The sequence below is a fragment of the Ictidomys tridecemlineatus genome, chromosome 16 (genome assembly GCF_052094955.1).
Source record: "Ictidomys tridecemlineatus isolate mIctTri1 chromosome 16, mIctTri1.hap1, whole genome shotgun sequence".
Taxonomy (NCBI): domain Eukaryota; kingdom Metazoa; phylum Chordata; class Mammalia; order Rodentia; family Sciuridae; genus Ictidomys; species Ictidomys tridecemlineatus.
In genome coordinates this window covers 36276349-36299294 of record NC_135492.1, presented here as the reverse complement: position 1 = coordinate 36299294, position 22946 = coordinate 36276349, and the positions used below count along the sequence as shown (strand labels likewise).

Here is a 22946-nt window from a genome sequence, read left to right as displayed (position 1 = left end):
GAGCTCCTCAGACAGGGGACCCACCCGGGGTCTCTGGGGGGTGGGAGCAGGGCCACGTCTGTCACCTGCGTTGTGTCTGTTGTGTAAAGGAGCAGAGACCTCCAGGCCCCCGTCCCCCGTGATGAGCAGGTGTGTGGCCTGGGGCGGGCACAGGGCTGCAGGCAGCAGGAAGGCGGGTGCCCCTGAGGGACAGGCCACTGCCCACCCGCAGGCTGGGGGACAGTCTCCCGGGGCCTCCGGCTGCTCTCCAGACCCAAGGCCCCGAGGACGCTCTCTGTGCGCTGACCCTGGGAGGAGCCGAGGCGGGGCTCCTCAGTGTGGCAGGGCTCCTCTGTCCCCAGAGGCCACTCAAGGCCATCCAGAGGCCGGGTGACACTGTTGCCCCCCCCAGGGGGACTTCCGGGGAAGTGATTAATCTGTTGGCGGGACACAAGCTCTTTGGCAGCGGATCTGGGGCTCGGCGCAGTTGCTGGAGGCGATGTTGGTTCTGGGCCTCCAGGGATCTAGAAGGATCTAGAAGGATCTAGAAGGTTCTAGAAGGTTCTAGGCGATTCTGTGAGCGGCCACTGACTCAGAGGGCTTCCTCCTTGTGAAGACGGGGTCCTGGCCTGGCCCACCCAGGCAGGGGTCAGTGCTCCAGGGGAGGTGACAAGGCTCACCCTTCCTTGACTGCACAGTCGGTCCTCGGCCCTCTTTTCCAGGGGGGTAGACAGCAGCCCAGGAGCTGGGATCTCCGTGGGAATCTCGTGACGCAGATCCTCTGGGGTTGACTTGGGGAGGCATGCAGGGCCAGGGGCGTCGAGAAGAGAGGGGGACTTGGGCACGTCCACCTGACCTGGTCCTATGGGCGGTCACCAGCTCCTGAGGCCCGAGTTCGTCAGGAGCGCTTGTGGCCAGTCCTTCTGTTTCCATGTTTATTTTTTTGTCCCAGATATTGAACTTGGGGGCCCTCAGCCACGGAGCCCCGTCCCCAGCCCCTTTTTCTATTTTATTGAGAGACAGGGTCTCGCTGAGTGGCTCAGGGCCTGGCTGAGTGGCTGAGGCTGGCCTCCACCTTGCGATCCTCCTGCCTCAGCCTCCAGAGCCCCTGGGAGGACAGGTGTGTGCCCAGAGCCATCAGCCTCATGAGATCAGAGACCGGCTGATGCCACAGAGTCACCGAGGGTCCAGAAGGGAAGTGACAGGTGCATTTAGAATCTCCTTCCACGTGCGGAACCCCAGCTGCACCCCAGGGAGAGGACAGTGGCCGGGGAGGTGGCGGAACTATGGGAAAACAACTCTGAGAACCTCCCTAACAATTAGAAGAAGAAGAAAGATGGTCTGTAATCACGTCTAATCCGCAGAAGCTAATCTCAGTGTAACACTCAGAGCAAAACAAAAGTGTCACAAAGCAAAAGAGCCCCAGCTCGCGCCTTTGGGGACGCTGGCTTTATTCCCGAAGTGAGTCCATTAATAGAGCTGGGAATGAAATGCCATTTCGTCTTTGTCGAGGGAGGGGATTAACAAATTGTCGCCTCTAAGCTCAGTTTTTTGAGTCATGGATCTCTGAGCACTGAGCACGCACCAGGCGGAGGCCAGAGTGGCCCGGGGAGGCTGTGGGACGGCTGCGGGACGGCTGCCACCACTGGAACCCACTCAGCTGAGCCTTGGCTAAGGGGCATGGCCTAGGCCCTGGGGAGACCCGCAGCCCTAACTGGACCTGCCACCTCCAACGGCTCTCAGGTGGCCTCCTCAGCCCCTCCACTCAGCTGCTGGTGGCCCCCAGCGTTGGTGGGGACAGTGGACAACCCTCAGGCACTCTGGCTGGGCCTATCTCCTGAGCCTTGGTCAGGAACCCCCTGCAGGACCCACCACTCCTGTTTTTGGCACTGAGATTTGAACTCAGGGGCATGTGACCCCTGAGCCCCGTCCCCAGCCCTTTTTCTATTTTATTGAGAGACAGGGTCTCGCTGAGTTGCTCAGGGCCTCGCTAAGTGGCTGAGGCTGGCCTCCACCTTGCAATCCTCCTGCCTCAGCCTCCTGAGTCGCTGCGATTGTGGGTGAGGGCCACGGTGCCGCTTCCCTGTTCCCCACCAAAGCAACTCTTCCTGGGAGAAACACAGTGGCCACTGCCTGCCACTCAGGAGAGGAGGGGACAAAATGCCAAACGTGGGAGTGGAGGAGGTGGCACTTCTGTGGTTGGTGACACTGCGGGGGAGGAGGGCCAGCGACACCATACTCAGAGCCAGAGAAACTCAGTCGCTTCCCCTGAACACCTCCACGGCATGACGCAGGCTCTGGGGCTTCCTTTAGTAACAACACCATCATCTCTCATGGCCCTTCAGGAAGTTCTACTCTAGATCTGCCTTAAGTTGTTACAGCTGCACTTCAAGGCTCCAGCCTTCACCCCGGCACATCCAACAGCACTTCCTCTCGGGAGCTTTGGCAGAACATGGAGTGCTCCAAGTTCCCTGTCTCAAGGTGTCCCTGGTGACGTGGGGACGGAAGGCCAGCTGGGCCCTAAGAAGGCCAGGTGCTGGCCCTGGAGGGCAAGGGTCCCAACTCTCCGCCAGCGCCTAGGAGCTGCTCTTGTGCCCAAGGTCCTCAGAGTGTCGTAGGGACCCAGGCTCAGCCGTGGTGGCCCCCACCTGGAGTCGCACTCATGGGTGTCGCAGCCGGTCGAGTATCCAGGTGAGATCTCTTTGGAGCAGGACACGGCGGCCCGAGGACATTCTAAGCCACAGAGTTTGTGGCATTCAGGGACCAGGGACCAGGGACTGAGCTCAGGGGTGCTGAACCACCGAGCCACCTGCCCAGCCTTTTTTGGTATTTATTTTAGAGCCAGGGTCTAGCTAAGTGGCTGAGGCTGGCCTCCACCTGGTGATCCTCCTGCCTCAGCCTCCGGAGCCCCTGGGAGGACAGGCGTGGGCCACTGGCTGGCTCTCATATGGACATTTCAATGCAGATACAGCTGCAGTTGTCCCCTGGACCCTTTTCCTTGCTCTGGTCTCTCACTAACCTGCGAGTTCCTAAGTCAGGAGCCCTCTCGTTTACTGAGCACTTACTAAGTACCGGGCACTTAAGACTCCGCCTTGCGACATCTTCTGCACGCGCCCTGCTGCGTGCTGTGCCCCAGGAGGCCCCAGACAGCCCGGGGGGGGTGGTCCCTGCCCCCTGCCCTGACTCCCGCGCTTGGTGCCCATCTGTCACGGCCGGGTCCTGGGATGTAAAGATAAGTAGGGGACAGCAGTGGCCTCTGGAAGGGGCCATAAGTCAGCAGCAAAGCTGCTTGGGCTGGAGTTTGTGAGCCTCATCTGGAAGGGAAGGAGGGAGTCTGCTCTGGAAAGAACCAGGAGGTGGGAGGTGGAGGCTCACGGGCCTCTCTTCTGCAGTCAGGGCTAACGGCGACAGGCCCAGAGCAGACACCGTCATTGTCAGGACACACTGGCCCGGGGACCAGGGAGGTGGCGCTTCCCCTGGATCTTGGGAGCCTAGAGCCAAGGAGGAGGCCCGAGGCCACGTCCAGGACCCTGCAAGGCTGCGGGGGACAGCTGTGGGGATACAGGACGGAGCAGAGGCCCGGAGCGGAGGCCCACAGCTGGCCTCGTCATCCCACCCACACGCCTCCTGTGCCGGTCACTGGTGCCCCCGGGTCTTCTTTCCCTAATAGGAGAGAGGCACCACCTGCAGCTCAGAGCGTCCCCTGCCCCCCACACGATGGGCGACAGGCTGAGGAAAACAACCGGGTTGTGCAGAGACAGCACTGAGCGACTCAGCCTCCAGCACTGAGCAACATAGCCACTCAGCCTCCAGCACCAAGCGACTCAGCCACTCAGCCTCCAGCACTGAGCGACTTGGCTACCCAGATTTCAGCACTGAGTGACTCAGCCACTAGGCCTCTAGCACTGAGCAACTCAGTCACTTAGCCTGCAGCACTAACCAACTCAGTCTGCAGCACTGAGCGACTCAGCCTCCAGCACTGAGCAAATGGGCTATCCAGCCTCCAGCACTGAGTGACTCAGCCACTCAGCCTGCAGCACTGAGCAACCTCAGCCACTAGGCCTCCAGCACTGAGTGACTCAGCCACTCACCCCCCAGCACTGAGCAACTCACCTACTCAGCCTCCAGCACTGAGCGACTTGGCCACCCAGACTCCAGCACTGAGCAACTCAGCCACTAGGCCTTCAGCACTGAGCAACTCAGTCACCCAGCCTCCAACACTGAGCGAGTCAGCCTCCAGCACTGAGCGACTCAGCCACCCAGACTCCAGCACTAAGCAACTCAGCCACTTGGCCTGCAGTACTGAGCGACTCAGCCACTAGGCCTTCAGCACTGAGCAACTCAGTCACCCAGCCTCCAACACTGAGCGACTTGGCCACCCAGATTCCAGCACTGAGTGACTCAGCCACTAGGCCTCTAGCACTGAGCAACTCAGTCACTCAGCCTGCAGCACTAAGAAACTCATTCTGCAGCACTGAGCGACTCAGCCTCCAGCACTGAGCAACTCGGCTATCCAGCCTCCAGCACTGAATGACTCGGCCTCCAGCAATGAGCGACTTAGCCAGTCAACCTCCAGCACTGAGTGACTCAGCTATCCAGCCTCCAGCACTGAGTGACTCAGCCACTCACCCCCTAGTACTGAGTGACTCAGCTACTCAGCCTCCAGCACTGAGCGACTCGGCTATCCAGCCTCTAGCACTAAGTAACTTGGCTATCCAGCCTCCAGCACTGAGCAACTCAGCCACTAGGCCTTCAGCACTGAGCGACTCAGCCTGCAGCACTGAGCGACTTGGCCACCCAGACTCCAGCACTGAGCAACTCAGCCACTAGGCCTTCAGCACTGAGCAACTCAAGTCACCCAGCCTGCAGCACTGAGCGACTTGGCCACCCAGATTCCAGCACTGAGCAACTCAGCCACTTGGCCTCCAGCACTGAGCAACTCAGCCAGTAGGCCTCCAGCACTGAGCGACTCAGCCTGCAGCACTGAGCCACTCAGCTGATCTGCAAGAAGCTCAATCCTTGCCCTGGTTGTTTCTGAGGGAGCTACGGATCTTGGCAGGGTGCAGAAGGACAAGCTTGGACGCGTACAGACCCACGCCCAGCGCAGCCTGCCACTCCCAGGCGGGATCATGGAATCTTTGCTGCTGACTGCAGAAGGCACCACCCTGGTCCGTGTTTCCCAGACCAGGACCAAGTTGACGTTGCTTGACAGTTTACAAGTCAGCAAGTTGACTTTGGTTCTCACGTCTGGGCCGCAGGGACGGCGCTGGATCTGCCCCGGGAGTTTCTTGTGCGCGTGGAAACTGGGATCCTGAAACCGCCCCGCGTCACAGTGCTGCCAACTGCTTCTTCTAGAAAAGTCTCCACGGCATTGTGTCTGGTCCAATAAATGCATTAAGTGGGTTCTGACTGGTAGCTTCTCAAAGAGCTGGTTTTTTTTTTGGTCCTGGGGATGGAACCCAGGGGTGCTGACCCCTGAGCCCTGTCCCCAGCCCTTTTTAGATTTTATTTAGGGACAGGGTCTCCCTGAGTGGCTCAGGGCCTCCCTAAGTTCATTCCTCAGTAGTCTGGAATAGAAATGTCTTCCCAAAGGTCATCTGAGGTTAACAGGGAAGCGAGATAGAGGGGCATGTGGGAATGTTATCTGGATTAAAGAGGGTTTAGAAGGCCATTCCATTTGGGCCTTAAATAGACGCCTTTTGTTTTCATGGGCTTCAGCCAGCGGCTCACTAAAGTAGATGCAGATTGGGAGGCTCTGGTGTGTCTCCGCAGTGTTTAGCCTCTCAGGTGGGTGCAGACAGGACGGCCGCCATTTTTGCACAGAGCCTGTCCTCCCAGAGTCCGGCCTCTACATCCACATTGCTCAGGGCTCTCTGGATCAAAGTCCTTGGAGCCTGGTGACTCAGCCTCAGGAAGCTGTTAACGACCTTCTTCCTTCACCCCATTGTTCCTTGCTCTTTGAGGGTGGCCCTGCGTGGGGCTGGAGGGCTCCGACAAGTTTCCTGACAGGGAGAAGCCAGGCTCTCAATGAATCCCACAGGAAGAGGGCGATGGCCGTCATGAAAAATGGACAGGACATGAGAAATGCAGGATGTCCCCCCTGGGGTCTCCATGTCTTCCTCCAGGAAAATCTGAGCCATGTGGCCTGCTGTGCTGCGGGAGGTGGACGGTGTGCTCCTGGACAGACAGACTTGGGGTATTCGTGTCCGGGTCCCTGATGCGATTGTGCCCAAACACGAGGCCCCCATGGTGACAGGCAGCCTCTGGGGACCCAAGAAAAGGCAGGAGACGCTCCTGGGCCAGCCACACCCCCAGCTGCTAAAAGGAACAGTCTGGCTGAGGACCTCTGCTTCCAAGCTTGGGGAAGACCTGTGTCCTCCCCTGGAAGTGCGGAGAAGTTAGGTTGGGGAAGAAAATAAAAAAATCAGCAGCCAGGCACAGCAGCGCATGCCTGGCACCTGGTGGCTGGGGAGGCTGAGGCAGGAGGATCGCAAGGTGGAGGCCAGCCTCAGCCAAAGTGAGGCCCCAAGCAACTCAGGGAGACCCTGTCTCTAAATAAAATACAAAATAGGGCTGGGGACGGGGCTCAGGGGTGGAGTGCCCCTGAGTTCAATCCTGGTACCCCCCAAATACCCCCCAAAAAACTACTTATAGCATCTAAGGGCCAAGCTGTAGCACCTGAAGGCCAAGATCATGAGGAGAGGGAGCCCTACAAGTGAGTGGTCATTCTTAAAGCCATTTTTTATGTTTTGTTGAGAGACAGCGTCTCGCTGAGTTGCGGAGGCTGGCCTCCAACTTGCGATCCTCCTGTCTCAGCCTCCTGAGCTGCTGGGAATGACAGGTGCGTTTTCTCTTTTTTAAACACTGGATCTACTCCAGGCAAGGGGCCAAGAAGTTATCTAAAAGACCAGGGGAAGGCCACATGGAACTTTCCAGAGGCTCAGTGGGCTGCGGGAATGAAAATAATCGTGGTTCAGAGCTCACCAAGAGAGAGGAGTCGTGGGAGGTCACACCCTAGGGCAAGCCACGGTCAGCTGGTCCCTGATGGCAGCAGAGGGACCCACCTTTATCCAGGAAGCCACCAAGAACAGGGACGGGGAACGTCACCAGGGCCTGTGCGCCTCCTCTGCCCAGTGCCTGGCATCCATCAGGCATCACCAGGCACACAAGATGGGGCACAGGGCCAGCGGGGGCAGGAAGGGCCCAGAAACGGACCCGAGACGACTTTAAATGACTGTGACCAGAACGCTCAGGAAAACGGACAGCAAAAAGCAGAATTTCACCAGAGACTGGGAAACCTGGAACAGAAACTGTAAGAAAAGCAACGGGATGTCTATAAGGGGGGAAAGAAAGGAAGATCTTCAAATACCTGAAATGTGGAGCACAATAAATAGGATTGAGGCAAAGTTTCGCCATCAAGAGGGGACAGGGCTGCAGGATCAATACAGGTGCGGGCCACGGCTCGGGATTTTATAAAAGAGAGAGAGAGAGAGAGCGAGCGCACAGGGCAGGCACTATCTGAAGAGATAATGGCTGAGAAATTTCTAGAACTGACAAAACTCCAAGGCTTGAACCCCAAAAAGGGAAGGAGAGGGGATCTCTGTTGCTGGTGTCCCCAGAGAAAATCAGGAACCCAGGAAGAGGCTGGTGCCATCTTTAAACACCTGAAAGATGTTTCTAGACAATCAGGAACAGAATCCCCAGCAAAGCGGCCCCGAGAGAAGCCCCTGGTGGGGTGGAATGGGATCTTGGGAACAGGAGCTGATAGAAGAGTAAAGACAGGACATGCAAATGTGACCGAGTGGCTCTGCTGGTGGACACGGACTGCTGCCCCTGGTGACAGATCACGGAGAAGGTGGGCCCAGGCAGGACAAAGCCGGGTTCTAGAAAGTTCCCAGGAATCGACAGCATTTTCTCCAATCACCGCAGGTGCAACTGGAGATCCGTCACCAAAAAGGGTAACTGGAACATTGCCAAGAAATCAGAATGAAAATCCGGACATTTCTGAGTCGATGATGAGCAAGACACCCTGTCAAAACTGTCCCGTGGGCCCCAGGCCATGTGCTTTCACTTCTTTGGAGAAAGTAAGTCACCTGCCCCAGGGCCTTTGCACAGCCTGAGACTGACTGAATGTGCTTCCTCCCTCTCTGTGGCCCACTTCTGAATTGCAGGTGTCACTCTGTCCAGAGTTGGGGTTCCTCTGATGGGTCTCAGGGCACACAGAACCCGTGCTCTGCCTCTGAGTCATGTTCACAACCTTTTTAAATTGTATTTTGATTTATTTTGAGACAAGGTCTTGCGAAGTCGCTCAGGCTGGCTTGGAACCTGGGCTCCTCTGCCTCGTTCTCCCGAGTCCCTGGGAGGACAGGCGTGAGCCTGGAGTGGCCTGTGCCTTTTTATGGGTTCTCTGTGGTCACACACGACACGGGGATTGACGCCGACTGTTTAAATCACACTTTTTCCCTTCCCGGGGCTCATTACGCTGATCCAGAGTGGATCAGGAATTGTGCCATTCATTCCCAAACACTGTTCCCAGAGCGCTCTGCGCTTCTGCCGGTGGGGACCGTATTCATTACCGTGTCCCCAGGGCCTAGCATGGTGCGTGGCAAACAGCAGGTGCTCTATGTGTGTGTGTTGATGAATGAAAACACGGACCCACAGTTTACCCGCGGAGTAACCGCTCGGCTGACTCAAAGCTGCTAAAAGATGCTGCACCGTCTTGGAACACAGTTCCCTGTCCCCGCTGCCAGTAGCTGGCGTCTCTTTCTGTGACATTTACAATCTTCTGCTGATCCAAGAACCCGCCCAGAGGCCCCTGGATGTTGAAGGGAAGTAGCGTCTGACTGTGCGCTGCTCCCTGATCACTCTGTGGAGAAGACAGAACATTCTGGAAACTCGACTTATGTGGCCGATGGGTTCACCCCGGGTGAGTCCTGACGGAGCCGTCCGGGTGACAGCCACCGTGGGTGACAGTGCGGGAGGCTCCGGGGCTGCAGATGAGGTGGCGCAGGCCCGGGTGGCCCCTGCCTCTCAGCAGGCCGCTGGCACAGAGGCAGGGTATGGCCTGCTCCCTGGGCACGGGTGGCACTTCCCTCTGTCTCCACAGGGAGGAGGGACACAGGGAGCCCTCTGGGTCCCCTTATAAGGACACAAACCCCATTGCGAGGGCCCCACCTCAAAACCTCCTCACGTGGCCCAAGCCCCATTCCTGACACTGTCACCCTGGGGATTAGATTCTTGGGGTCCACAGTCAGCGGTCACCACCGGCTGAGGGTGTCCTGTCCGTTGTTGGGGGGGAAGCGGTGGCCCGCAGAAGTGGAGTGACTCACCCAGGATCGCAGACCCTGTGAGTGGAGGGCTGAGTCCGAGCCACGTCTGTGTGACTCCAGGCGGCTCCCAGTGTCCCCTGCTGCCTAGTTTGTGTGTACAAAGGGCCTTCAGGGGGCAGAGGTGACAGACACAGGAAGAACGTGGCTCTGGAGTGGTCGGAGCTAAGTGGGACCCCCAGCTCCAGGACAGCACCAGCTGTGTCAGCTTTCTGTCACTGTGACAAAGTGCCCGAGGAAATCTACTTAAAAAGAAGAAAGGTTTCTTTGGTTCGCGGTTTCAGTCCACGGCCGACGGGTCTGTTATTGGGCACTGAGGCAGCCCAGCCTGTCACGGAGGAGGGACCCTTCCCAACAGGCCCGCTGCCCCCAACAGCGGTGCCCACAGGAGGGTGGCACACAGCCAGCCCGGCCCTCGGTCCCTGGGTCCCGCGTTCTCCAAGCCCCTCTCCTGGTCCCTGTGCCCTGCTGAGCTGGGCCTTGGCCTGGTCCTGGCTGGGACACGGATTCCCGGACAACTGTTCCCTGTCCCCAAACCTGTCCTCACGCCACCTCGCTTCAAGTGTCTCCTGCTCAGGAACAAGTCCCGGGGCTCTTTCCCGTCCTCTTCTGTACCCTGGGGTCTGTCTGGTGACGTCACGGTCCTCACAGTCCTTCCTTCTGGCTCCCCACAACAATTACTTTTTTGGTCCCAGGGACTGAACCCAGGGACCCCAACCCCTGAGCCCCGTCCCCAGCCCTTTTTACATCTTATTGAGAGACAGGGTCTCGCTGAGTGGCTCAGGGCCTCGCTGTTGCTGAGGCTGGCCTCCACCTTGCCATCCTCCTGCCTCAGCCTCCCCAGCTGCAGACACGTCAGGCGTGTGCACGGTGCCCGACTCTGCGTCATTGTCACAAGTTTGCTCACCCTTGGGAGGGAGGGGTGCTGGCGGCAGCCTCAGCTCCCTGGGAGTTCAGTGTGGCCTGTCCTGCGTGTCACCGAGCCAGAGGTGCCTTATGGGAATCAGGAGTGACGGAGTTGACTTTGGGGACATGAGAAACATCCCAGGGCAGGAGAGCCTGGCAGTGTCCCTGCCGGAGCCCCTGGCCTCTCGCCCACACCAATGGCGCCAGCTGTCAGACAGGGGTTGGGTCTGCGTCCCCCACTGTCACCTGCCAAGAGCGGGAAGGACCCACAGCAGATGTGGCCCATGACTGATGACCAGTGGCTGCGTGGGTCCAGGGGACAGCGCGGGACCGATGGCTGCCTGGGATCAGAGAAATGGGAGACCAGGCCGGAGTGCCAGGCGTCAGGCCACCGAGGGACGCACGCCGCAGGCCGGGTCCCAGAGAGGCGGCTCTCACCTTATGGCGCTCTCGGCCTTCGTGGCGGCCTCGTGGAACTGCTGTGACGACAGCTGGTACATCTCGGCGTTCTGCAAGACAAGGACAGGCCCGGTCAGCGGCCCTCCAGTGCCCGGGCTCCCGTGCCACCCGGGACAAGAGGGCGCTGGGCCACCGATCGACAGAGGCCAATCTCCTGACCAGCATCAAAGCCCAAGGGTGACCAGTGCCCAGCTCGGGCTCCAGTGCCCACCGCTGCCTTGGAATGTTCTAGAATACTCGGCCCACGAGCCCAACCTGCTGCCACCTGCTCTGGTAGAGAAAGCCCTCCTGGCACCCGGCCACGTGCATTTCTGCGTGTGCCCTCCACGGCCGCTCCCGGGGCGAGGCCGGGGAGTCTGGCAGAGGCTGTGCGGCCCCCAACCTGGGACCTTCACTATCTTCTTATTCAGTTTTTGGTGCTGGGGATGGAACCCAGCAGCGCAGAGTCCCCAAGCCCCGTCCCCAGCCCCTTTTTCTATTTAATTTAGAGACAGGGTCTCGCTGAGTGGCTCACGGCCTCACTCAGTGGCTGAGGCTGGCCTCCACCTTGCGATCCTCCTGCCTCAGCCTCCTGAGACGCTGGGATGACAGGCGTGGGCCCCCGTGCCTAGTATATTGACTGTCGCTTTTTAAAAAAGTTTTTGAAAGCCTGTGGGGAGGGCAGGGAGTGGCCACAGCGGCCACCTCTCCCCAGGGCGGGTGATGAAGGTCACAGCCATGCCACACGGGGTCAGGCTGAGGCCAGACCCTTGGCATCATGGGCCACCGGTCAGGGGCAGGAGGCCTGTGAGGGCCCTGGGTGCGGCCCTGTGCCCCAGCCTGGGGACAGCCATCCTCAGACAGCAAGAGGCACGGGGCCACAGTAGCAGCCACGCAGGGACCCGGGGGCCACAGGTGGGTGGTGGGCCTTGCCCAGGCTCCCTGGGCCAGGAGGGCAGGTCTGGGCGGGAACCAGACGCTCTAGGGACTGTCCCACTGCAGCCCAGCCTCCCGGAAGTGCTGCCCGGGAGGTCCATGGGGCGGGCCCTGAGGACAGGCCCTGGGTGGGGACCCGGAGGCCACTTGGATGCAGGTCTGTGGGATTCCAAGGGGCCCCGAGCCAGGGCTTCTGGGAATCAGGTTCAAAGCCAGAGACTCTGACTTGCCTCCACCAACCCTGGGTGTCCCCGGCAGAGGTAAGGACAGAGAGGAGCCACATATTCATGTCTTTTGGTCCCAGGGATTGAACCCAGGGGCCCTCGACCCCTGAGCCCCATCCCCAGCCCTATTTTGTGTTTTATTGAGAGACAGGGTCTCGCTGAGCTGCTAGAGTCTCATTAAGTGGCGGAGGCTGGCCTCCACCTTGCGATCCTCCTGCCTCAGCCTCCCGAGTCTCAAGGATGACAGGCGTGGGCCCCCACAGACCCACATTTTAACCTCCACTCAGGCACGTGCTGCCTGTGGTCTTGGGATAAGCCCCTTAATTCCTCTGAGCCTTGTTTGCGTAACTGCAAGACAGGTGTCACCGACTTCCAGGGTGGCTCAGGGACAGGCTGGCGCTCAGCCCCCACTCCGCCCAGCACAGCCTTCTATGATGAGGCCCGGACTTTTGTGACACTGACACGTGGCTCATCCCAAGTCCCTCTGCAGATCCTGGCCTGTGTCCTCACTGCCTGAGGCTGGTCACATCCGTGGGGCCCCTGGTGTCAGGCCCGGGCACCTGCTGACGTCCCTCTGGAAGGGAGAGCCGGGGTCTAGACGGGGCCTGGCCAGCAGGAGACGCCCGGAGGCCTTGCTCTGGATTTTGTCCCACCGGGGACAGTCTGGCCGCAGCCGAGAGAGACTGCAAGCTCGGAGTGACCGTGTGGTCAGCTAGATTTGTCATCGGAAGTACCCACAGGCCAACAAGTGGCCGCGATGGCCCCACAGCAACTTCCTCTATTGTTTCTCAGAATGACTCAGTGAGACTCCCCTCCTCTGGGCCCCGCTGGGGGGACCTGGGGACCGCCACCCCGGGTACAGGAAGTCCTCATCCACAGGCCCCCCGCCCCATCTTGCTGGAGGGGACCACGTGGCCCTCCCTCTTTGGGGGTAAGGTCACTCCATGGGTCACCACTACAAGAGGGTGACCAGGCCCGGCCACCAACAGGGCTCGTCCCGAGAAGCCTCTGGGGCCAGGGGACCCCAACACACCAGCAGCCCGCTGCCTGGGCTTGTGGGGTGCACACAGCACAGTGTCACCGTAACCAGGGGACCTGGGCCAGATGGCCCTGTTGGCAGCTGGACCCTGCGCCGTGGCCTGATCTTGTTCTTTACAGTCAACAGGGTTTTGAGAAGCCATCAACTCCTGTGGCTTAAAGGACACGGACAGGAGGGCAGAGGGCACCAGCAAGGGCGGGCCTGCTGGTCAGCTGGTGCCCAGCCTGCCCTTCTGTCCCCTGGGCCCTGGTGGGCACACTGTGCAGCCAGCCTGCCCGGGGCCCGGATGTCCCCGACACCCCCCACAGCGGGTGACGTGTCCTGAGTCATTTTTCACTTCCCTGGGCCCTTACCTGTGTTCCCTCTGAATGAACCTTTCTGGGCTGGGGACCTCTCCGCACAGAGTCCTTGGCCAGTGTGCAAAGGCCCTGGGGTCCGTCCCCAGCACCCCAGAAACACACAGATGGACAAACGAATCGGCGTCTCTGCCTGGCAGAGACGTCCCAGGCCACCTGTGTTCCCCACCACCACAACAGTGCTCAGAGGAACCTGCCGGCACCCAGGACTTGGTGCCCACGTGAGTCCATCTGAGGGAACATTCTAGAAGCCAAGGCCTTGGGTCAAATGGTGTATTATTATAATTTTTTTGGTTCCAGGGATTAAACCCAGGGGCGCTCAACCCCTGAGCCCTGTCCCCAGCCCTTTTTATATCTTATTTAGAGACAGGGTCTCGCTGAGTTGCTTAGGGCCTCACTAAGTGGCTGAGACTGGCCTCCAACTTGTGATCCTCCTGCCTCAGCCTCCTGAGCGGCTGGGATGACAGATGTGCATCACTGCGCCTGCCTCCCCCTTAGACTCTATCCTCCATCACACGTCACGCAGACGTAGGGACACAGTCAGCCAGGAAGTCAGCTCTTTGCTTAGGGGTGTGTCTTCCAGGGCTCAAGCCCCACAGTCACCATCCTCCAGGCCCATGGACGGGCGCTTGCCCTTGCACCGGCCATCACACCACACACCCCAAAGCTCAGGCTTCTCTCTCTGCCCTGCGCCCATGGCTCGTGGCTCCTGCCCTGGCCCAGGACAGCAGGCCAGTCTCCTCCTCCGCCAGTTCCCGTCCCCCCCCAGCTGCCCGCCGTGCCGCCCTCACCCTCACACTCTCTTTTGATCTTGCAAATCCAGGCCCTTGGAGAAATCAGACGGTATGAAATATGAAAACCGCTTGCAAAGTAATTGAAGAAACACTGTGACTCCTGAAACCCACAGAGATAACACTCGCACCTTCCTCCTCACGTTATTTAATTTTTAATGGCAGATTTAATTAATGGAGATCAGGCCTGGCGCCTTCAGATGTGCGCCAAGCAGCTGGAGGGGGGAGGAGGGTGGCTGTGTGCAGGGTGGAGTGGGGGGCTGTCCCGGGTCGGGGGCCAGGAGTCCCGGGGAGAAGAGCAGCACCTGCAGATCATCTCTCAGGATGCTTTGATGCCATGCTTTTTAGGAGAGTCCCCCGCAACTCGTGGGGCGCCAGGGTTGCTCTACAGAAGCAGGGGTCGCGCCTCCCGAGGCCTAACTGTGGAGAACTGGGCTCCTCCTTAGCCCTGGACAGGAAAAAGACGAACCTGTGCCCCTGCGGTCCCCTCACTGAATGAGGAAAGCCTGTAGCCGGGCACAGTGCTGCACACCTGTCCTCCCAGAGGCTCGGGAGGCTGAGGCAGGAGGATCACAAAGTGGAGGCCAGCCTCAGCAACTTGAGTGCTCCTGAGTTCACTCCCCTGTTATCCACCCTCCCCCCCACCAAAAAGGGAGGAGGTGGCAGGAGGTCCTTCCTAGGTCACGGCGGGCTGGGGATGAGGTCATGCACAAAGAATGGCCGCAGTCACACCCAGTGTTTGCACAAGGCCACAAACATCCCCCACTCGGACCCACAGGAGCCAGGAGCCGTCTGAGGGGGCTGACGGGCGTCTCCCTGGGGAGGGCCAGTCCACCGAGGTGGGCTCCGGCCTCTTCTGGGCACGCGTGGACCCCAGGGTGGGGCACGGTCCCTGGCACACAGCGGTCCTCGATGCAAAGTCCCTGAGAAGCTGGGGACAGTCAGAAGCACTGAGGGCGCAGTGGTCGACTTATGAGGGGACAGGGTTTGCTGAGCCCGCCTGTCCCTAAGGGAGCTGGCCGGCTGGTGTGGAACGCAGCTGGGCACAACCAGGGAATGGGGACATGAGGTGGCCAACAAGAGTCCGAGGACTTAGGTGGGAAGCAGGAATTTGGGATCTTCATCCCAGAGTTGGGGACATGGGGCCAAATGCTTCTGGGAGGAAGGAAGTGTCCCGGGCACCAGGCTCTGGGTCCTCCGGCCATGTCCCCAGAACTCAGGTGACACAGGGACACGTCTGCTCACAAGGTGCAGCGGCCTCCTCCGCCGGGCACTGTGGGGGGACTGTCCAGCGGGCAGGCCCTGGAGGGCTCAAGGACAACTGGAAGGTCAAGGTGAGGAAACGGAGGCTGAGCCAGGCAGATCCTGCCCCGGTGTCGCCCCCTCGGCCACGCTCTGACCACAGCTCCGGGGGACTGCCACACAGGTCCCGGGTGCCCAGGGTCCCCCAGGAAGAAAAGCATCGAATCAAAAGCCACGAGAGCGGGACGCGGTGCCAAGGCCTGGGGATGGCCCTGCAGAAAAGCAGCCAGGCCCACAGTCTTGGCTGTGCCGGGCGCAGGAGGGGCTCTGGCCCATGGGGGCCGCAGGACACGGGCCAGGCCAGGGCCAGGGCCCGGAAGCCCCCAAAGCAGACTGCAGAAGGCGCGTCCCTGCCAAGGCGCTGTCCGCACGGCCAGGCCCGGTCAGCCGGCCCCGGAATCCAGCAGCCTCATTAGCAGAAGCTTCTGGAAGCTCGCAGAACGCGGGTTCCCAGGGCAGGGGAGGGTGGGCAGTCGGCGTGGAGCTGCTCCCGTGGGAACAGCCAGGCTCGAGCGGAAAGGAGCAGAGTGAGGCTCTCCAACAGGTCCACACCACCAGTGTGAGTGTGTGTGTGTGTGAGTGTGAGTGTGTGTGAGTGTGAGTGTGTGATTACGAGTGTATGAGTGTGTGTATGAGTATGTTTCAGTGACTGAGTGTGAGTGTGTGTTTGAGTGTGAGTGTGACTGTATGTGACTGTGTGAGACTGTGTATGATTGAGTGTGTGTGACTGTGTGAGAGTGTGTGTGTGTGTGATTATGAGTGTGTGTGAGTACAAGTGTGTGTTTGAGTGTGAGTGTATGTGTGATTATGAATGTGTGTCAGAGTGTGTGTCTGAGTGTGTGTGTGTGAGTGTGATTATGAGTGTATGAGTGTGTATATGAGTCTGAATGTGAGTGTATGTTTGAGTGTGTGTGTGAGCTGTGACTGTGTGATCGAGTATGAGTGTGTGTGACTGTGTGTGAGACTGTGATTATGAGTGAGTGTATGTGACTATGAGTATATGTGAGTATGAGTGTGTTTGTGTGAGAGCGTGAGTGTATGAGTGTGATTATGAACGTGTGCCAGTATGTGTGATTATGAGTGTGAGTATGAGTGTGAGTGTGTGTATCAGTGTGATTATGAATGTGTCAGAATGAGCGTATGTGAGTCTGAGTGTGTGTATGATTATGAGTGTATGAGTGTGTGCTTGAGTGAGTCTGAATGTGTGTGAGGTGTGACCATGTGACTGAGTATGAGTGTGTGTGACTGTGTGTGAGACTGTGATTATGAGTGTATGTGACTGTATGTGTGAGTATGAGTGTGTGTGTTTGAATGTGAGAGCGTGAGTGTACGACTGTGAGTGTGACTATGAATGTGTATGTCAGAGTGAGTGTGTGAGTGTATATGTGTGTGATTATGAGTGTATGTGTGTATGAGTGAGTCTGAGTGTGTGTGTGTGTGTGAGGTGTGACTGAGTGTGTGTGAGGGTGTGTTTGTGTGGCTGTGTGTGAGACTGTGATTATGAGTGAGTATGTGTGAGTATGAATGAGTGTGTTTGAGTGTGTGTGAGTGTATGAGTGTGATTATGAATGTGTTTGAGTGTGTGTGTGATTATGAGTGTGTGTGAGTCTGAGTGTGTGTGTGTGTGTGAGGTGTGACTGAGTGTGTGTGAGAGTGTGTTTGTGCGACTGTGTGTGAGACTGCGATTATGAGTATGTGTGAGTATGAGTGTGTGTTTGAGTGTGTGTGAGTGTATGAGTGTGATTATGAATGTGTGTGTCAGAGTGTGAGTGTGTCAAGAGTGTGTGGAGTATGAATGTGTGTGTGTTTGAGTGTGTGTATGATTATGAGTGTGTGTGAGGGTGACTGTGTGAGTGAGTGAGTGTGGAAGAGCGCAGTGTGCAGCCAGCTCACACTCAGTGGGCGTGTGAGAGCCTTACTCTGTGGAGTGGCCGCGGCTGGCCGTGTGCAGTGGCTCCTGCGTCCCCTTTCCTGCCCTGCCCTTGCTGTGTGTCAAACGAGGGCACAGGCCAGGGTCAGCCCGGAGCCCCCCTCGGTCCCCAGGGCGCCCTATCTGAGATGGTGACGCTCCAAAGCCCCCACAGCCGTGCCCCGTCCCCGTCCTTCTGCCTGGCCTCCGCCCCGGCCCTGGCTGGCCGCCTGGTCTCCTGTTGGCTGGACGCTGCTCTTTTGTGACAGGGTGACCTGTGCTTCCTGTCCTCCTCAGACCCCTGGATCTCCCGGCCGGGCACTGGCTCCGTCCTTGTGTCCAGTTCCGGAGCCTGGACCATCGGGGGACCTGCCTCCTCCGCCCGTGGGTGTGGGGACCCTGGAGTCCCTCAGGAATCTGTCCTGTGCAAACTCAGGCTCCCAGCAGGGGACTCTCGATGGCCTCCTTGCCCACGCCCACCAGCTGCTCCAACCCTACCCTGTCACCATGGCCCTGGTCCCTAATGCCAGCAGAGGACGAGGTCCCACCCACTGCACCTTCCTGCGGGACCAAGCGTCCTCCGCCTCTGTGTCCTCAGAAGACGCCCACCATCCATCTGTGTCCCCGAGCCCTGTGCTGACTGTGACGCGGGACGGTTGGCCACAATGGGTGGGGCAGTGCGCTGGATGAGACGCAGGGGCCTGAAGGGAGGGGAGGGGACAGGGAATGGATGGGACCTCGCTTTCCCACGTTCACATAGGAACCCATGGACCAGGGACACCCCGCAGCGGGTCCAGCCACGGGAGTGGATCCCAGTTAGCACAAGTCACACTCCGCGCGTGCACAATTTGTCCAAATGCACTCTACTGTCGCGTGCATCTAAAAAGAACCAGTAACAATTCTTTAAAAATGCAGCCATCGGGTTAGGAACACAGCTCAGCTGGTGGAGTGTCACCTGGCACGCGCAAGGCCCTGGGTTCCATGCCCAGCACCCGCCCCCCAAAAAAAGTGAACTTTAACTTGCAACACATCTGGAAATAAAGTTTCAAGAAAGGCACGCAGGGATGAATGACAGGAACTCAAGAGCGCTGTGCCCAGTCCCCTGCAGTCCCACTCGTCTCTTTCATTAACTGGACAAATATTTATTGAGGGTCTATTATTTACCGAGCTGGTTCCATTACCAGTGAGCAGTGCAGTCAGCAGGAGAGGTAACAGTGTGTGTGTGTGTGTGTGTGTGTGTGTGTAAAAGGAAGTCAGTGTTTCTATATAGTCCCAAGTGCCACTTCAAAACCCAAAGCCTTCAGGCGCAGTGGCCCAGGTCTGTCATTCTAGCGGCTGGGGAGGCTGAGGCAGGAGGATCACAAGGTGGAGGCCAGCCTCAGCTACTCAGCGAGACCCCATCTCTAAATAAAATTAAAAAAGGGCTGGGGACGGGGCTCAGTGGGTAGGTGCCCCTGGGTTCCATCCCCGGGACCCCAAATAAATAAACATAAATGAAAACCCAAAGCGGATGAAGTGGGGGAGTCACCTTCCACAGGACATAGGGAAGGGAGACCCCTGTCTCTGCTGGGTGACACCAGGCGGAAACCTGAGCCATGGGAAGCACAGCTTGGGAGGTGGAGTGTGCTCCGCAACTTCTTGGGACAGCAGGGTGACAGCGGCTGGGAGACTTTCAAGGACAAAAGGAAGTGACACAGAGCAGGGACATGCTCACGCGGAGCCTGTCCCAGGTACATCCTATTTCCATTCTGTAAGAGCGGACGCAGCCTGGCCACTGAGGCTTCTGTAGTGACCTGGGGGAGGGACAGCGGGGTCACTGAGTGCAGGGTGACAAACGAGACCTCTGCCAACGATGGTGGTGGGTGTCTGAAGTGCTCAGGAGACCGTGGGTGGGAGGGCACAGGAGTGAGGAGTGGGGTGGGGGACAAGAACTTGGTGGTCTCTGCCGCGGTCACCCCAGCGAGCCTTGGCTGAGCCCCGAGACCTGAGTGGCCCTCACAGAAGGGCACTGCGTGGGCTGTGTCCTGCCGCTGTGGGCCTCTGTCCCCTGGGGGACCCCCCTTCCAAACCCCCACCCCCTGGCTCTCATGCCTCTGCTTCCTGGTGACCGGTCACCCCACACCAGGTCCTGGACAGTCACCTGTCAATCACCACGGCTTCCTGACCCTGAGGGGCCCCGTGTCAAACTGGCGACACCTGCAGACAGCGCTGTCCCTTGACTCCTTCCTTGTCTCTCCACCATCCCGGTCTCACCCAATATGATATTTTTGGGTACCAGGGATGGAACCCAGGGGTGCCAACCCCGGAGCCCCGTCCCCAGCCCTTTTTAGATTTTATTTAGAGACAGGGTCTCACTGAGTGGCTGAGGCTGGCCTCCAACCTGCGATCCTCCTGCCTCAGCCTCCAGAGCTGCTGGGGAGACAGGTGTGCGCCACCCATCCATCTTTAATATCTCATGAGTGGACAATTACAAGGACACAGCTGACACACCCGCCATCCTGTCCCCTGCTCCTGCTTCCTCTGACTCAGTTTACCTTGGCCTCCGCTGGCGGAGGGTTGCTTAAACCCAGAGTCCAGCTGACACCCTCTAAAGTCTCCCAGTGCCGGCACAGTGGCTCCAAGAGTCTCCCTTTGGGATGGGGCGGACTCGGTAATGACCTTGGCCTTGTCCCTGTGGCCTCTGCACCTCACTCAGGGCCTCCCTGTCCTCTGGGCCTGGGGTCTGCCGGGCTCTGGGCCACTCTCCTATTTTCCTGGCTCATGCTGGGTGCCTTCTCGGCTCGACCTAGGCCTGACCGGCTTGGGGACTGTGCTGCCCTGTCACCTGTGCGGTCAGGTGGTCCACAGCGTCCCCCCAGGTGTGCCTCCTGTCCCCAGCCTTGCCTCCTCAACCTGTAGGGGTGGCCCACCCCTGCCCTCCCCAGGCTCCACACCCCTGGGAACGGCCCTGTCCTGAGCTGTCCAAACCTGCTGCGGGTGGCACACTCATGAGGGTGCTGGGCTGTGGCTTTAGGGGAGACCCTAAGCGGGTCCTTGGCGGAGGGGACTCTAGGCAGGGCCCAGTGTCATGCTCTCTGTGTTGGCGCCAGGGTTGGGGACCTGCGCTCTGTCTGTGTCTCCCGGGGGTTGGCTCAGTCTCCTGGTGTGTCCCCACTTTGGGGTGCGTGTGTCGCTGGCTGAGCGGCTGGGGGGGTTCACTCCGCCCTCCTTACAGGGGACTGAAGGGTCAGAGCCGCCAACACCCCTTCGCATGTCCTAAGGCGACACACAAATGCAGGATTGTGTTAATTAGTCATGATGCACAGGTTTTTGAAGAAAATGGATTGACACTGAATACTAACCACCAGCCGTCGCAGGACGAGAGGGGGTGACAGGTGAGAGCTGGGTGTCACCGCACAGGGCTGGGTGACAACCTCACTTTGTGGCGCCGCTGTTCCAGGCTGCAGAGGCCTGGGGAAGGTGGCCAGGGACACCCCCCCCCCCAAGAACCCATGGCTCCTGGGAACCCAAGCCAAGTGACGTGTGACAGAGGTGGCTACAGAGGAGCATAAGGGCAGCTGCTTGGCCCTGTCCCTGCGGGAGGTGGTCTAAGAATGGAAGGGAACGGCTTGTTTGAGGGTATAGACGGGGATCTGAAGAAGTGAATTCAAAGCAGTGGGATCATCCAAGCACAAGCCCACGGAAGAAGTGTCTGGTAACCAATGAAGAAAAAACGACACAGTTCCATCTGAAGTGACGTCTGAAAAAGTTTTAGGTAGGACACGGTGGCCCACGCCTGTCATCCCAGCGGCTCTGGAGGCCGAGGCAGGAGGATCGCAGGTTGGAGGCCAGCCTCAGCCACTCAGCGAGACCCTGCAAATAAGCAGCCAGGTCTCCTACCTGGACGCTCTGCTGGAGGGGTAACGGGCACCCCAGAGGTCAAGCAAACGGCCAAACAGCGTCTGAGTCTCAGTTCTGCCCAGGAAGCGCAGGGTGGTGTCCCCCAGCCTGATGGGACAGTCCAGGGGCAGCGAGCTGGTGGCCTGGTGCTGGGCCCACAGACCCAAGGGCCTCAATGCCAACAGGCCTGTGCGGATGCCAGCAAGAGGGGAGGTCTCCGTGGAACCCACTGAGCAGAACTCCCAAGGGCCAGGCGTCTGTGGGGGCCCCGAGCCACCCCCAGGCCTCATGGAGCCTGTGAGGCAGGACCCACAGTCCCATCGTCTAGGGTCCCAACCCCCAGGACCGTCCCTCAAGGAAGACTCCTGATCTGGATGCATCCAGCCAAGACCTCAGAGCCGGGGTGGCTGGAGGAGAGGAAGGGGAAGCGCATTTCAGAGAGAGGGAACAGCATGTGCAAAGGATCTCGTTCAATTCCACCAGCCAGCGAAGTCGGAACGGCATCTTTTTATAGATGAGAAAACAGATTCGGAGGGAAGAAGAAACCCACCGGATGTCACAGAATCAGTGAGTGGCCGTGTTGCTCTGTTAACAGCGTCGTGGTTGAAAGACGCAGGCTTAGGAGGCTGAGGCAGGAGGATGGCAAGTTGGAGGCCAGCCTCAACCACTCAATAAGGTTTTAAAAGAACTCAGAAAACCCCTGTCTCTGAATAAATATAAAAAGGGGCTGGGGATGGGGGTTCAGTGGCTAAGCACCCCTGGGCTCAATCCCTGATATCAAAAGAGAGAAGGATCATTCAATTAGTCAGGCTAATGTGAACCAAAGGTACGTGAAAGAAACTCTGAGGGTCCAGGAGACAACTGAGCTGGTCTGGAGCAGAGACCCAGGCGTGCAGCTGCCCAGGGACCTCTGTTCTGCTTCTAGGCTGTGAACATCCTTAAGATAAACTTGTACTTCCTGAGAAAACCAGCCTCCTCTAACCAATGCACTTCCCACCAAGTCCCCAAGCGCACAGGGGAGAACGCGTACCCTCCAGGGTCCAGGGGTAATGCCACAAGTGGCCCGAGGCAAGGAAGGATAAAATTGCTTTGAGATTGCCTCTTTTATCTCGAAACACAACTGGAATTTTCCAAGCTATTCCATAATATCAGTGTTTGCTTTAATATAAAAATAGCATTTCTCCCCTCGACACCTCATGTAAAATTGATGACCGGGAAGAGGTGGCTTTCCTGTGCACTGCCTGGTAGGTGAGGGGCACCCCTGGGGGTATCCACTCTGAGGGTGCTTATCCTGGGGGATGGGGTGCTAGGGCTTGGGGGGGATGGTTGACCTCTAAGGGCCTCCCAGCTCTGAGCTGCGGACTGGGCGCCCAGGGCTAAGTGGCACGTCCAGCCAGATGCAAGTCCTTTAGAAAAGACTTTTCTCCTTCCTACCAACCTACATCCGATGGTGGGACGACAGAGGGACAGTCTGTGTTGGGGACATAGTCAGCAGATGCGGCCAAGGAAAAGTCTGGGGTCAAAGAGGGCCCCGTCTAGCACTAGGCTCTGCCATTCCGTCCTCCCTATCCCAGGCCTGGGGAGCTCTGCTCTCCCTTCCCAGCTGACTCAGGGTGCCCTGGGGCAAGTCGCCTCACCTCCCCGGCTTCTGGCAAAATGAGGCAATTAGATCACGCTGATTGGAAGGTGCTCTGCGGCTTGGGGATGTCCGGTGTCAGCGCTGCAGCATTAGCAGGAACGGGAAGGTTGACACACAGCAGAGGAGCGAAGCATGGTGGGTTATTAAGGTGGAAGAAAGCAAGCTTCACACGGTGCAGCGTGATTCCGTGTGCAGAAAACACACCCTGCAATACGCACTCAG

The 22946-nt window shown here is 58.6% G+C and overlaps 1 protein-coding gene across 3 annotated transcripts in view; it reads right to left on the bottom strand.

Moving 5' to 3' along the window:
* The window catches only part of Chchd6 (coiled-coil-helix-coiled-coil-helix domain containing 6), a 162604-nt gene that overhangs the window by 8100 nt on the left and 131558 nt on the right, over window positions 1-22946 (bottom strand). For all 3 annotated transcript variants that reach the window (XM_078033883.1, XM_078033881.1, XM_078033882.1), the window contains one exon: window positions 10650-10720. In XM_078033883.1, coding sequence (XP_077890009.1) covers window positions 10650-10720 — 71 coding nt within the window. The remainder of the gene's footprint in view (window positions 1-10649; window positions 10721-22946) is intronic.